Genomic DNA, 16,619 nt, shown 5'->3' with positions numbered 1-16,619 from the left:
AAAATGTGGGTAGTTTACTCATAACATTTTATACACATTAGAGCGACCCAGGCTCCTAAGATAGTAAGAACTGTTTTTCAGGAGCCTGTGTCTTCCATTTACAGTTACACGACACGAAAAAAAATCAGTGACAATTTAAATAAATCCAAAAATAAGTTTGTGTCTAAATAATTCGTAGGAACTTGAAAAATGTGAGAAAAAAGAGGTTAGTTTTACCAAAATTGCTGGTAGTTCGTAAATTACGTAGATTTCCACGTAATTCTTTCTACATTAGTCAAATCAGGAGGCTATTAAAATGAGTATTGTGGAAAGTAGGATATATTTATGGTGAAAGTAATTTGTGACATAATTTCACACAGAATTTATATAAGTCTGTTATAAGGAAAATTGTATTAGGTCTATCTATAAAACAAATTCTAACTTCCCCTAATGATATTTTTTTAACCCGATTAATATAAATTACTAGCTATTCCCCGCGGTTTCACTCGCATTGCTCCGCTCCTGTTGGTCTAAGTGTGATGATATATAGCCTATAGCCTTCCTCGATAAATGGGCTATCTAACACCGAAAGAATTTTTCAAATCGGCCCCGTAGTTCCTGAGATTAGCGCGTTCAAACAAACAAACTCTTAAGCTTTATAATATTAGTATAGATTTACGAAATTAATAAAACCTTTATAATTGTTATTTACAGCTATAAAACAAGCATTCGTTGCACACGCGGAGTTACTCAAGAAATCGAGGGAAAAATCACCGAACATGACATGCGAACATTGCCCTATGTTGTGGTACCATAGATTGTGTCATGATGTTGAAGGTTAGTAGCTTGGGTTATGGGACATGGGGCAAAAAACATTTACAAAGAAGAAACAGATCATGTGTGCCGAGCATACGTGTTAGAAGTGAAACTTCTTTGGTAAGATTCAAAGATACCAATTTCGTTGCCTTACTACACGACGTGATTGTTATGCCATGACGCGACATTGTTATTTTACAAATGCACAACAAATAATTATAAAAATAAGAAAAAATGTAAAATCATTAAAATTTATTATACATTTTATAATGCATGGGTTGTGCGGCTAAATTAAAAAAAAAATACTTGTCTAAAATTACAATCAGGCGCTAGCCAGACGCTATAAGCCTGTTTGGTCTGATACAAGTTTTGGTCCACGAAAACGGTGCGGCAATATTCAATATTATTTTATAATAATATTATAGACGTAGTTATTTACCTTTTATCAGTATTTATAAATCTATACATATAATAAATCTGTAGAAGGGTCAATTCTGTACATTGAAAATATTGAAAAAATAAATATCAGGGGGTGTTACGGGGTCGACACCAAACCCAAATATGTGATTAAATAAATTTTTGTCTGTCTTTTTGTCTGTCTGTCTGTATGTGAAGGCATCACGTAAAAACTAACGGTTCGATTTCGATGAAACTTGGTATAATTATACCTTATTATCCTGGGCATAAAATAGGATACTTTTTATCCCGGAAAATACGTAGAAAAAAAATAAATCTTAATTTTTCTTTATTCTTCCGCGCGGACGGAGTCGCGGGCGGAAGCTAGTAAATAATAAAACTAAATAAATAATATCTTTTCAGGCATGAATGACAAGAAAACCCACGCCTTCATACTGCGTCGGATAGAAAGCTTACCTGAAGATGAACAAGACACCATCATCACCAAGTACCAGGGTGGGACTAACCATATGTTTGAAGTGAGTAAAACCTTATTTATTTATTAATAACTCAGGCCCCAACACAGACACAATAGAAAAAAAATTTCTATTTTGTCTGGGACCGATTGGGCCGCTTGGGGCTCAATGGGTTAAGCTATTGCATAGCTTCTATCGCGGGCCTTGAGCGCGGGAACCGAATCGAGAAATTCCGTAACGAAAAAACCTCACGCTCCCCACTCCTTGGGGCGGAGGTGTGGCTTGAAGGCATAGCATGCAATAGCGCAACCGCCCCACTCCCCGAGTGACACACGTATTTTTTTTTATGTATGTACACCGATTACTCCGAGGTTTCTGAACAGATTTACATGATTCTTTTTTTGTTCGATGCGGGATGGTGTCGAATTGGTCCCATAAAAATTTTATTCGGATAGGCCCAGTAGTTTTTATTTTATGAGCATTTTTGTCTGTATTTGTAAATGTTGCAAGTGCAAGTTTGAAGTCGGTTGTTTTTAACGCAGTTATCACTTGTTTTTAATCTTATTTTTGTAACCTTTATGTATATTTTGTTTCTTGCACAATAAAGTGTTAAATAAAAATCTTTCTTTCAGGTAAGCGAACACAACGCGTTCCTAATGATGTTGCTCCGAGCCCATTGCGAAGCGAAACAACAACGACATGTACATGACACCGCTGAGAACAGGTAAAGTTCTAACTCAAACTCAATTCCAAACTCAAACTCAGCAAATATGAATTCTCAACTGAAACTGCCACTCTGTTTTGTCACCAACGTAAACCGATTTTTATTATTTAAACCTTACTTAATCTAATATACATTTTTGAAGCGAAACTTCTTTATCGGGGTTGGAAAAAAATTCAGTGTAACATTTTTTCGTTACGCGTGACATTTTTCCGTTACGCGCCATCTTTTTCTTATCCCTACCACGCGTGATTCGACGTATTTCTGTAAAGTTGCATATAGTAAATTATTTTTTGAAAAATAAGGTCATAAAGAAGTTTCACTTCTTACGTATGTACACTAGTACACGCACACATTTATTATATTCATATTTTTATAACTACAGTATATGTATAAAACGTATTGCCATGTCATTTTCGTAAAATAAATGGTTTTTATTTCTATACAATTTTTTCGTAATATGAACCAGACGTTTTAAACAATCAACTTTAGTATGAGATTGTGATTTAAAAAAATGCAAACGTCATGACAGTTTTTTCTATACTAATATTATAAAGAGGAAAGGTTTGTATGTATGTATGGTTTACACGCATAAACTACTGGACCGATTTTTAAATTTGGCACAGACAATCTGTAGACCCTGACCTAACCTGACTATAGGCTACCTTTTATTGCGAAATATGTACCACGGGCGAAGCCGGGGCTGACTGCTAGTTTTCTAATATATGTAAAAAATTATTGAATTTGCGTTTAAATCTGTTTAAAAGCCTGTCTTATGACTGTAAAAGCGATTTCTACCACACAAAACACATATTATAATCATACTAGATTTCCGCCCGCGGCTTCGCCCGCGTTTGCAAAGGAAAACCCGCATAGTTCCCGTTACCGTGGGATTTGCGGGATAAAAACTATTCTATGTGTTAATCCAAGTTACCCTCTATATGTGTGCTAAATTTCATTGTAATCGGTTCAGTAGTTTTTACGTGAAAGAGTAACAAACATCCATACATCCATACAAACTTTCGCCTTTATAATATATATTAGATTTTCTTAATTATTTTCAGGTCATTACTTATTTCCCAAATTATTATCTTTCAGGTCAGAATTCCTCAACCAATACCTAGGTGGTAGTACAATATTTATGAAAGCAAAGAGATCATTATCTAGTGGCTTCGATCACTTGTTGAAACGTAAACAGAGTAAGGAAGATGGACTTTCTCCTGGCTTGAAGAAGGTATGTCAGAAATGGATGGACAGATTTTGATGGAATTTAGTTACGATAGCAGATATTTTACGTTTTCATTTACTTTCAAATTGTTGTGTGTTGTAAGAGAAGTCGGTGTAGCTGGTTGTATATTGTATCTAAAAGCAAATACAATTGAACCGATTAAGATGGAATTTTGCATTTTGAGAACATGTGGAGTTGAAGTTTTTTGTTCGAAAACGAAAATTCTAGGGTGAGAAATATATCTGAAACTTCCATAAATACTAAAACTTATATCTATGTTATATTATTTTTAAATCCAAACGTAGTAGTATAATAATACGTATATTTTATAATTCAAGTCTATTGACTGGCACTCCAACAAGGGGCTACTGAAAATCAGCGCTTCACAACAAGTGCAGCACATGCTGAGTAGCGACCCTTTTTAGCACCACACTGATTAGGAATAAGTTCTATTTTTTTTTCTTTTTTAATTTGTTGCTTTTGTTTTGTGTTTATTTTTTTTTCCTTTTATTATGTGTGTGGTGTTGAATAAACTTTTCTTCTTCTTCTTCTTCTTCTTCTAGTATTTTCATGTTTCATTTAGAAATTAAAGAAAAGATTTTAACGGATTTTAAACGCGATTTATTCTTCCTAATCCATACTAATATTATAAATGCGAAAGTAATTCTGTTTGTCGGTCTGTTACTTAATCACGCCTAAACTACTGAACCAATTTGCATGAAACCCGAGAAAGGACATAGGCTTTTTATTGCGAAATATGTACCACGGGCGAAGCCGGGGCGGACCACTAGTATTATTATACTTGCAAAGTGTGCGAAACGTCGAGATAATTGTATTTTAATAAATGCATTAATATCTTTAATTTCTTACATCCAAACAGCTTGTATAAAAATACCTTACATCACTGAGTTTCATATTTATAAGTTACTAGTGGTCCGCCCCGGCTTCGCCCGTGGTACATATTTCGCAATAAAAAGCCTATGTCCTTTCTCGGGTATCAAAATATCTCCATACCAAATTTCATGCAAATTGGTTCAGTAGTTTAGGCGTGATTGAGTAACAGACAGACAGACAGACAGAGTTACTTTCACATTTATAATATTAGTAAGGATAACACTAAAATCATGATTATTCTATAAAATAAGACTAAAAAGATCACCATTTATACAAATAAACAAACAAACAAATAAATAAATTCCAGGAGTCATCACCAAAACCACCACCACTAAACTTGGAAACATCATCAGAACCGAACAGCACTGAACTGTTATCACCAGACACTGTGCGGTATAAGTCGTTATCACCTGCTGTTATGAATGGTGAGTTATTTGTACCTGTATCAATACAAATAATAAACAAGTGATAACTGCGTTAAAAACAACCGACTTCAAACTTGCACTTGCAACATTTACAAATACAGACAAAAATGCTCATAAAATAAAAACTACTGGGCCTATCCGAATAAAATTTTTATGGGACCAATTCGACACCATCCCGCATCGAACAAAAAAAGAATCACGTAAATCGGTTCAGAAACCTCGGAGAAATCGGTGTACATACATAAAAAAAAAAAACATACCGGCCGAATTGATAACCTCCTCCTTTTTTTTGAAGTCGGTTAAAAAAATACCGTCCGAATTGATAACCTCCTCCTTTTTTTTGAAGTCGGTTAAAAAGAGCGAGCATACGTGTCAGAAGTGTAACTTATTCACTACATAGTATAAAACAAAGTCGCTTTCTCTGTCCATATGTCCCTTTGTATGCTTAAATCTTTAACTACGCAACGGATTTTGATGCGGTTTTTTTTTAATAGTGATTCAAGGGGAAGGTTTTAGTATATAATTTATTAGGTTTTAGACAAAGCGGGCGAAGCCGCGGGCGGTAAGCTAGTTGGCAATATTTGAAGATACCAAAATCGCTTTATATTATCATTAAATATCTCGTTTCTTTGCCTTCTCCCCGTAGCCTGACAGAAATCACTACATAGTGATAAGGCCGCCCTTTGTTTATTGTAAAATTATTATTCTATGTACTTGGTTTATTGCACAATTTATTGTGTTAAATAAATAAATAAGTGTCGTATTTTATATTTTGCAGAACAAGCAACACCAAAAACGCCTCCAATTGAAGACCAAACGGATTCCAAAGAAAACACGCCTACCGTCAATTCTCCAATGATGGATATGTAAGTATCTGTATAATTTAGTACAATTATTATTAACTAGCGGTCCGCCCCGGCTTCGCCCGTGGTACATATTTCGCAATAAAAGGTAGCCTATGTTCTTTCTCAGTATCTAAAGATTGTCTGTGCCAAATTTCATCAAAATCGGTTGAGAGGTTTAAGCGGGAAAGCGTAACAGACAGACAGACAGAGTTACTTTCGCATTTATAATATTATTAATAGGGATTATTGATAAAGTCTTTTATTGTTTATTTAACAGTTTTTGATCTATATTTTCACCCATAATTTGACATTTTAACAGACAGATTATTAACAAGAGATTAATTATGATCACTTGTGTCTGTATATTTGTTCTGATTCTCGCAGACGGTTGAAGTAATTTTAAAGTCGTACGTAGTTTAAAAAATTTACAGCAATCAAAAATTGTTTGCATTTAAATTCTAAATAATCATAGTTTTTTATTGAATTAGGATAGGTAATTTTTTTTCCAATAAAATGAAGCGAATAATTTTACGTCTTTTTACAGATTTCTCAAAGTAAGTGACTCTCGACCTCAACCCTCTGAAGCGAGTGAAACAGATACGACTTGGAGACAGGCGATTTATGAGAAAGTTATTAATCCGGAGGTTCATGAAGGTATACATTATATATTTTGAAGTATTTAGTACGTAGGAACTGTAGAAATGGTAATATACAAGAATAAATAATATTATATGAAGAACAAGAGACATAAAAAAAGGAAATACCAAAACATCTGTGGCGGCTGTTAGTACATAGTTTCTCTAATGTTATAAGACAAAAAAATTGATATTCATGAAAATTTACACATATTTCAACCCAATTCCGACAAAAAATGCATAAATTTCACCTACTGAATTGACAACAACAATATTGTGGATATTACAAAATTATCACCAAAACAAAAACATCGATTCCTTATATTTCAGGAGACGGTTCATCAAATCCAGCTAATCCGTCTGGCAAACGCACTAAAGAACAGTTGCGGCAGTTATGGAAAATGGCCATCGACCAGACCCTTCTACTGGTTAGGATGGAGAAAGAAAATAATAGAATTAAAGGTATATATTTTGTATTTAGATGTGGATTGGAAATGAACCAGACTAAGTTAGATCAGACCATTTATGTAATAAAATGTTGACTTTACCAGACCCTATTAAATCAGACCATACATACACTTATGTATATTATTAGTTATTACAGTTATATTTCATCAGACCATACAGTTTACAAACCAGACCATGCATATAATATAAACATGTTCATATAACTGATCTGATTAGTCCGGTTATTAAAGTATTTAATTTATCACGATAATTATAATATAATCTGTTAATTAATTTTAAATTGCATATCTGATCGAGTTTTTGATTTTTTTTTTGGGACAAACAAAAATTATTCTTAAAAAAATTTCTATATTACTAAGTTGTTCTTGTTCATCATTCATGAAGTATTACTATTTAGCTCTGCCCAAAATATCTATTTATCTATTTTCGTCTATACTATCGACCAGATTTTTTTTATTGAAGTGAAACTTCTTTATCGGGGTTGGAAAAAAATTTAGTGTAACATTTTTCCGTTACGCGCCATATTATTCTTATCCCTACCACGCGTGATTCGACGTATTTCTGTAAAGTTGCACATAGTAAATTATTTTTTGAAAAATAAGGTCATAAAGAAGTTTCACTTGTTACGTGTGTACACTAGTACACGCACACATTGCGTCACACCTATCCGCATGTGAGACCGGTTCCCTGATATGGGACGATCTGCTAGCTCTGCCCAAAATATCTATTTATCTATTTTCATCTATTTTTCAACCAGATTTTTTTATTTATCAACCAGAGAGCGTAGAATCCTCCGCTGTTCGTCGTATAAAGCTAGAATACAGTGACCTAGCGGCTTGTGAGACCGGTTCCCTGATATGGGACGATCTGCTCGCACGGGACCCGGCACAGAGGTCTTCTCGGGTAGACCGCCGCATGCTCGTGGAGGCTGTGAGACAGGGTGAGTGGGGGGAGGGGGGGGGGGGAATTACCTATCCTAATTAAATTAACACTATGATTATTTATTTATTTATAATTTAAATGCAAATAATTTTTTATTGCTGTAATTTTTTTAAACTTCAAAATTACTCCAACCGTCTGAGAGAATCAGAACAAATATACAGACACAAAATATCATAAATAATCTCTTGTTATTTAATCTGTCTGTTAAAATGACAAATCATGTCTGAAAATATAGGTCAAAAAGTGTTAAATAAACTATGAAAGACTTTATCAGGAATTGTACTAAATCCATACTAATATTATAAATGCGAAAGTAACTCTGTCTGTCTGTTACACTATCACGCTTGAACTACTGAACCAATTTTCATGAAATTTGGTATGAAGATATTTTGATACCCGAGAAAGGACATAGGCTACTTTTTATCCCGGGAAAATGACGCAATCCCGGAAATCCCACGGGAACGGGCACTATTCGTGTTTTTCTTTGACTGCGCGGGCGAAGCCGCGGGCGGAAACCTAGTTCTTAATAATGTAACTTATCAATTGTTATCATCAAACGTATATATACCCAGGTGTACCCCGAAACCTTCGCGGTGAAGTATGGTATTTCCTCGCGGAACAAGCGTGTCTTCGGATGCCTCCACCTGATGCAAAATGGCCGAACTATGCGGCCCCATATCGGAAGTTATTGGCTGGACTGACTAAACACCAACACGCTATTTTGATTGATTTGGGTAAGTGAAAATAAGACGCAACACCCTTAAACACATAAAACTGAAAGAAAAGAATAAATTCGATCGCTCTGGCGGGTCCCGATTGGCAGAGTTGGTCTGGCATCCGCCCCGGAATGGCGCGAAAGGATGCGGGTTCGAGTCCCGCTGAGTGATCAAATTTTTTCTATTCTTTATAAATTTATATTTATAAAGCATTTGAATGCCATAAACCAAAAATATCAATTTCAAGACACAACACAGCAAAATACATGTACAAAGTTACACACAAAATACACACAAAATTTTTAAAAGATTTATTTGGGAAAGTCTGAATAAGAACAAAACGACATAACAAGACACACAATAAGATGGAATACACGTCAGATTAATCAACATTTTTGGCAGTTCACACACAACAAATTCACTATAAACATATCAAAACACAGACATAAAGCACAAAAATGAACACACAATACACACACAAAAGAATTATAAACCCACTAAACTAAAATGGAAAAAAGAGTTACATAGTAAATATTTATTTATCAAAAAACACCGGAACTACGACCGTAAGCGGAGTAGCAAATAGTGACCATTTATTCTTATTTCATGGGTTTTAACATGCAACACTTTTAAACTTAACACACTTAAGAGGGCTTATTCAATTTAACGCAAGTCAAAATCTCCGCGATCTATTACGATAGATCGCGGCTTGCGCTATCCTTTTACTATGAACAGCATAGGTCCACAGGAGAGCGCCGAGCAACATGTCCTCTCTCTGGGAAGGCTCGCTGCCGACTGATTTTAATCGAGTCGCGCGCAGTGTTTTATAGTACTTTAAAAAAAATTGTAGAAAAATAATAGAGGTACCTTAGTTGATTTTTTAAATTTTATCTTATAAGTAAGACGTTCTTTTATTGCAATATGTATAAATTATATTCAACTAAGTCAAATATCTTGGTGAAAATAATCATTTTGTCGACTATAATTCCTAAAAAAATTCACATTGTTCGGATTTTAATTTCGTAAGTTAGGAGTCCAAAATAAAAAAATCCTTTAACTAACTATTTTAATAAGGATTTTTGCAGTTAGTTAAAAAAAATTGTGTGTTAGATCTGTCAGCAATTTCAGATATTTTTAGCTTCGAAATTGACACTAAAAGTGAAATCAAGTAATCATCGGCTTAGTTATATTGATGGTATTCACAAATACTGTATTAATTGAAAAAAACTCTTAACTAACTATATAGAAAATAAAATTTCCTAAAATTATTAGAAATTTATATGTTTGTAAGATAAGTGGTTGATGGACAATCTAGTTTGAAAAATCACATATTTGAGCCAAACAGCGCACGGACCGCGTACACGGCCTTAAAAAGTAACCAAGACAATTAAATTTTATTTATTTGCCTATACAATTTTCTTCATTTTCCAAACGAGAACTGTTATAAACAAGCCAAATATATTTAATTCTCTGAAACAGTATCTTTAGTATCCATTTTATCTATTTCAGGTCGTACCTTCCCAAAACATTCTTATTTTGCATCCGCTCTAGGGCCCGGTCAATTGGCCCTTTACAACATTCTGAAGGCCTATTCGTTATTGGACCCAGAAGTTGGATATTGTCAAGGCCTTAGCTTCGTTGCTGGTGTACTGTTGTTGCATGTAAGTTTGTTTTATCATCATCATCATCATATTCATCATCATAAATGTCATCTACACCATCATCGTCACCATCGCTATAATAATAAATAAATATAATAAATAAATGAAAACAAATATTGCTAAACCAATGAATAAAAAAATGAATCATCATCACTATAAATATCTCATCACCATAATCATCACTAAGTTAATTTCCAATTATTTATTAAAGTGAATGGAAATACCGTCACGTCATGTAGTAAGGCGACGATTTTGGTATCTTTGAATCTTGTCAAATAAGTTTCACTTCTGACACGTGTGCTCGGTACACACGCTCTTATCTTTATATATAAAAATGAATCCCAAAATGTGTTGGTAAGCGCTTAACTTGAGAACGGCTTAACCGATTTCGTTTATTCTTTTTTTATAATATTCCTAGAAGTTCGAGGATGGTTCTTATGTAGAGAAAACGTGAATATGTACCACGGGCGAAGCCGGGGCGGACCGCTAGTTTTTGATAAAAATGAAAATAATTATTACAGATGGAAGAAGCAGAGGCCTTCATGCTCCTTCGTCACTTGATGTTCCGACGTGGTCTGAGAAACCAATATTTACCGGACATGAGCGCTTTACAAGTTCAGGTAATTTTTTATTTATTTCGCTTTCACTGTTTTGTTAAAATTTTTATTTAATAAATTGATAAAATTATTAGTCTAGGAGGATGAAATAGATATTTTTGGTTTTATGGCATTCAAATCTTAATATATATAAATCTCGTGTCACAATGTTTGTCCTCAATGGACTCCTAAACCACTTAACCGATTATAATAAAATTCGCATACCATGTGCAGTTTGATCCAACTTGAGAGATAGGATAGGTTTTATCCCGGAAATCCCACGGGAAAGGGAACTATGCGGGGTTTTCTCTGAAAACGCGGGCGAAGCCGCGGGCGGAAAGCTAGTGCTTTATAAATATTTATAAATAATAGAAAAAATGGCGCGCGGTGTGTCCCTTAGACACATAAAACTGAAAGAATAGAATAAATTCAATTGCTCAGGCGGGTCACGGTTGGCTGAATTGGTCAGGCATCCGACCCGGAATGGCGCGAAAGGATGCGGGTTCGAGTCCCGCTGAGTGATCGAATTTTTTCTATTCTTTATAAATTTATATCTAGGAGGATTTTAAAATCTATTCCTTAGTTTGATTTAGATAGATTATCTTAAAGCTTATCAATAATAAGCCGTTCAATTATTCTATCAACTGCATTGTTTATAATGTCATTTTTGATATACCGTAATACTAAAGTTTTTATATCAGATGGTGTGATTATCGAAATAATATTCACGTATAGAATTTTCTTAAAAAAAAATGTCTATGACGACATTTTTTTTAATAAAAACTTGTGAGAAACTTTATCGAATGCTTTTGACATTTTGAAATTCGCTACCTATTTTTTATATTAAAAAAAAAATCAGTTAGTAATAAATATTTGGGAACCATCAAATCAAAAATTTTTATCCTTGTTATCTCTGTTAGCTACCACAATCGAGAGTTTCGTACACGAAATTATTCGGTGTCTCATCGAAATAAAGCTACAAACGGAAAATCAGCTTGATAGTAGTCACTTGCAAAAATGGGCGATGTATCCTGAACTAATAGGCTCAGTAGTTTTTATTTTATGAGCCTTTTTGTCTGTATTTGTAAATGTTGCAAGTGCAAGTTTGAAGTCGGTTGTTTTTAACGCAGTTATCGCTTGTTTTACTCTAGCTGTACCAACTATCCCGTTTACTCCGGGACCACCTCCCGGACCTCCAATCACACCTGGACACATTGGACGTCCCGCCCGCGCTATACGCTGCCCCGTGGATGCTCACGCTTTTTACCAGCCAGTTCCCGTTGGGATTTGTGGTCCGCGTGTTTGGTGAGTGACTGACTGACTGACGGCAGTGCTATCTAACACTGAAAGAATTTTTCAAATCGGACCAAAAGTTCCTGAGATTAGCGCCTTAAAACAAACAAACTTTTACTTACTGACTGACTGGCAGACAATTTTTTAAGTTATACTTCTTTTGGCGCGATGGAGAAAAATGATAAGAGTGAATGTTTACGATGCGCGCGCACACCGACACATAAATTTAACAGCATGAAGTTAGTTCTAGGTGATATGAAAATTGATAACTATGTTCAAGTTGTATATTCTAGTATTTTTTTTCCATACGCCAAAGAAGTATAACTTCTAACGTGTGTACATAAGTACACACACTCTTTTTTTTAATTTAGTTGATACCATTCCCGAAAGCAAGTGAATGGTCAAAAATCTTTGAATGCAATTCTTTTTCTTTTTAAAAATAAAGGAATGCTTCGTTTCAGCAAAAATGCTATCTCCAGTATTTCTAGTATTATCACTCCAGAGCCCATCGAAAATTTCCACACTGTATAGCCTATAGCCTCAATATCTATTGTGTCCTGAATTTAATATTGATATCTATACTAATATTATAAAGAGGAAACTTTTGTAATTTTGTATGTTTGTATTGAATAGGCTCAAAAAGTACTGGACCGATTTCAAAATTTTTACCATTACTTAGAGGGATTCTTCCAAATCCGTATAGGCTATATTTTATCCCGGAAAACGTAAATATGTACCACGAGTGAAGCCGGGGCGGACCGCTCATTAAAATGTAATGATAAATGACTGTTAATGATGTTTTTTTTACAATTATCCGCTAGTTTATCATTAAAATGTAATGATAAATGACTGTTAATGATGTTTTTTTTACAATTATCCGCTAGTTTATCATTAAAATGTAATGATAAATGACTGTTAATGATCTTTTTTTTACAATTATCCGCTAGTTTATCATTAAAATGTAATGATAAATGACTGTTAATGATGTTTTTTTTACAATTATCCGCTAGTTTATCATTAAAATGTAATGATAAATGACTGTTAATGATGTTTTTTTTACAATTATCCGCTAGTTTATCATTAAAATGTAATGATAAATGACTGTTAATGATGTTTTTTTTACAATTATCCGCTAGTTTATCATTAAAATGTAATGATAAATGACTGTTAATGATGTTTTTTTTACAATTATCCGCTAGTTTATCATTAAAATGTAATGATAAATGACTGTTAATGATGTTTTTTTTACAATTATCCGCTAGTTTATCATTAAAATGTAATGATAAATGACTGTTCATGATGTTTTTTTTACAACTACCCCCACAGATCTAATATTCGCGGAGTCACTGGACATAGTGTTTTCCATCTCGCTCGCACTGCTCACTGTACACAAGGACGGACTGATGATGTGCGAGAGTTGTGAGGAAGCTGCTGAATATCTGAAACACAAGCTGCCGGATATTGATAGGGGCGTGTACGAGCGGGTTATGAGTATTGTGAGTAAGAATAAGAATAAAATAAATTTTATTAGGCACACCAAATTACCACCACCAACACAAAAAAAGAAACAAAAAACAATATCAAAATAAATAGTCAGCATAGCGCTGGTTTTCAGGGCCCCACCAGACAACAAAACGCTTAAGTCTAAAGTGTCTCTCTCTGCTATCGGTTAATTAAACAATTAATTTAGAAAAAAAAAAAAGTTAAAAAGAGTACATACACACACATGTATAGTAAGAAACACACACGCACAAACACACATAGATAAACACATATACACGCGATACAATCACACTCACATTTATACACGCTATACCGTGCGTGTATTTAATAATAAAATAAATAAATAAATATTTCGGGACAATTTTCACACGTGGCACGATCTGATTCCATACTAAGCTTTCGCTTGTGTTATGGAAACCAGATGGCTGATAAACATACATATATAATTTTAAATAAATACTTATATAGATAATTAACACCCAGACACAGAGCAAACATCTATGTTCATCACACAAATATATGCCCCGGGTGGGAATCGAACCCACGACCTCTGGCTTGGAAGGCAGGGTCAGTACAAGCCAACCGGTCAGTCAAGATAGACACACACACGAACGTAAAATAAGAAACACATACTTAGAATTTTAATGTTTCCAGGTATACAAATTAGACATATCCCGGCAACTGGTAGAGTATTCAGTGGAGTACAGTGTTCTCCGAGAAGAGATGCCAAGACTGGCAACACTCACGGAACAGAATAGAGTGCTGGGGAGTGATGTGAATAAGATGGCAACCGAGTTGGACGTGAGTATGGGTTACGGGGGTACACACACACTAATATACATTTTTAACCGACTTCAAAAAAAAGGAGGAGGTTATCAATAATATGTTTTTTTATGTACGTTTGATTAAGGTTTCTGAACCGATTTACGTGATTTTTGTTCGATGCGGGATGGTGTCGAATTGGTCCCATAAAAATTTTATTCGGATAGGCCCAGTAGTTTTTGTTTAATGAGCATTTTTGTCTGTATTTGTAAATGTTGCAAGTGCAAGTTTGAAGTCGGTTGTTTTTAACGCAGTTATAATAACTCCACTTGTTAAGATATAAAAATAGTAATAATGTTATATCGGGGGTTCCTCAAGGTTCACACCTTGGCCCTGTTCTTTATAATCTCTTCGTTAATGACATTCCAAACATATCTCATAAATATCAATCAGTAATTTTGTCTATTAAAAATATAATATCTAATAACTCTTTTCCAGTCGGCCATGGAAGCGCTCACAAACTACCAAAAGAGCCAATCTCGCTTAGAATTACAAAACAAAGTTATGGAACAACACCTAACCATCCTCAGCCGATACATAACCAACAAAAACGACGTGCCCATAGAGATAAAGAAAATCGCGCAAAACTACACTAAAAAACTATCGTTCAGTTCAAAAATAAGTTCCTTGACGAAATTCGCCGGAAACGACGAAGACGAGGAAAAGGAAAAATATTCAAAACAGAAAAGCGCGCCAAATCTATTCGCGAAAACTTCAAAAGAAGACATCATTAATGCAATGAATAAAATGAACGAAGACAGGAAACATTTTATGATGAAGAAATCGCAATCTGTACACTCCGGTCTAATAGCGAATAGACCTTTTCCACTACAAGTTTTACAAGAAAAAGATTCAGAAACTAGAAAATATTCTCTAATAGATGGTCCCAAAAGAATTGAAGGGACGAGAAAGCACAGTCTCACAGATGTTAGTAAAAGAAATATCAATTTATTCAACACGCAAGAACAAATCAGACAAGAAAGACTTTACGAACAACAATTAAAACACGATTTTGACGAAAACCTGCGTAAATTGGAAAACAACGATTCAGAGAACACGTCAGACCAATCTTCCGACATTTTTGACTTAAAAACGGATTTAAAACGCGATTTAAACGAGTTTCAGAGCAAAAAGAGCATGTCGTTAAACTTTCATGGCAAAAGTGATAGCGGTTTTGTCACACCGTTGACTCCAGATAAAGAACTGAATGATCGGAAAGAGGAAACCGCATCAATTATTTCGCATCCGTTGAGTGACTGCTGCAGTGATATAGATGTTAAATTTGACGGGCAATCCACTAAGTTGAAACAAATTCGACCGATAAGACACCATTAGGATACACACGTGTCAGAAGTGAAACTTCTTTGGCAAGATTCAAAGTTACCAAAATCGTTGCCTTAATCCATGACGTGACGGTATTGCCATGACGCGACGTTTAAATTTTACTCTCAACGCGTCTAAAGAAGTTTCACTTCAATAAAGGATAAAAAAAGATAAAAAATGCCTAAATATAGGAGTAGTGACATTTTCAGAGTTTAAACGCAAACAGAAGTGTTCATATAAAATCGTGATAAATATTCGTATGTAAAACTATTTCACTGTAGAATTTTTATTTTTATTAAATTAAAAATTATAAGAGCAAGCGCGCAAGAGCAACTTTTATCTTCTTTACTATTTCTTCTTTCTTTCTTTCTATTGAGTCTCTCCCATCAACTGTATGGGGAGTTGCGTCGCTACGTGCGCGCACTTTCTTACTAGCCCATAGGCCGGTTGCAGAGCTTCAGACCGTCAGTGCGTACGTCAGTCGCGCTTGTCATATGTATGGAAATTCATAAAACCGTTCATAGCTAGACCGATCATACGCACGCGTATTGTCATGCGCATTAGTGTCATAGTCATACACATTGTATCGTACACACAGTCATACACAGCGTATCGTCAGGACCGACGGTACGCACTGACAGTCTGAAGCTCTGCAACCAGCCTATGGGTTAGTAAGAAAGTGCGCGCACGCAACTCCACATAGAGTTGATGAGAGAGACTAAATAGTGAACGAGACAAAAGTTGCTCTTGTTCGCTAGCTCTTATACTATTTCAGATTTATGACAATTAGCACCACATTATTGTACTTTAGGTATTTTTTTTTCTTACGGTTTAGAAAATAAAGATTTTAACGGATTTTAAACGCGATTTATTAGTTACT

At 34.6% G+C, this 16,619-nt stretch overlaps 1 protein-coding gene across 1 annotated transcript in view; it reads left to right on the top strand.

Annotated features, from left to right (window-relative positions):
• The window catches only part of LOC123704482 (TBC1 domain family member 1), a 53,517-nt gene extending 37,762 nt beyond the window's left edge, over window positions 1–15,755 (top strand). Inside the window, exons 10-25 of the mRNA XM_045652876.1 lie at window positions 694–816; window positions 1,615–1,730; window positions 2,300–2,391; window positions 3,487–3,622; window positions 4,818–4,935; window positions 5,714–5,801; window positions 6,325–6,434; window positions 6,746–6,877; window positions 7,662–7,823; window positions 8,398–8,559; window positions 10,051–10,202; window positions 10,724–10,822; window positions 11,950–12,103; window positions 13,418–13,587; window positions 14,249–14,395; window positions 14,855–15,755. Of these exons, the coding sequence (XP_045508832.1) occupies window positions 694–816; window positions 1,615–1,730; window positions 2,300–2,391; window positions 3,487–3,622; window positions 4,818–4,935; window positions 5,714–5,801; window positions 6,325–6,434; window positions 6,746–6,877; window positions 7,662–7,823; window positions 8,398–8,559; window positions 10,051–10,202; window positions 10,724–10,822; window positions 11,950–12,103; window positions 13,418–13,587; window positions 14,249–14,395; window positions 14,855–15,751 (2,858 nt within the window). The 3' untranslated portion in view covers window positions 15,752–15,755. The remainder of the gene's footprint in view (window positions 1–693; window positions 817–1,614; window positions 1,731–2,299; window positions 2,392–3,486; window positions 3,623–4,817; window positions 4,936–5,713; window positions 5,802–6,324; window positions 6,435–6,745; window positions 6,878–7,661; window positions 7,824–8,397; window positions 8,560–10,050; window positions 10,203–10,723; window positions 10,823–11,949; window positions 12,104–13,417; window positions 13,588–14,248; window positions 14,396–14,854) is intronic.
• Window positions 15,756–16,619: the final 864 nt, after the last annotated feature.

Source organism: Colias croceus, chromosome 29 (genome assembly GCF_905220415.1).
Source record: "Colias croceus chromosome 29, ilColCroc2.1".
NCBI classification, from domain to species: domain Eukaryota; kingdom Metazoa; phylum Arthropoda; class Insecta; order Lepidoptera; family Pieridae; genus Colias; species Colias croceus.
Note: the sequence above shows the minus strand (reverse complement) of the source record. Positions and strands in the feature narration are given on the sequence as shown.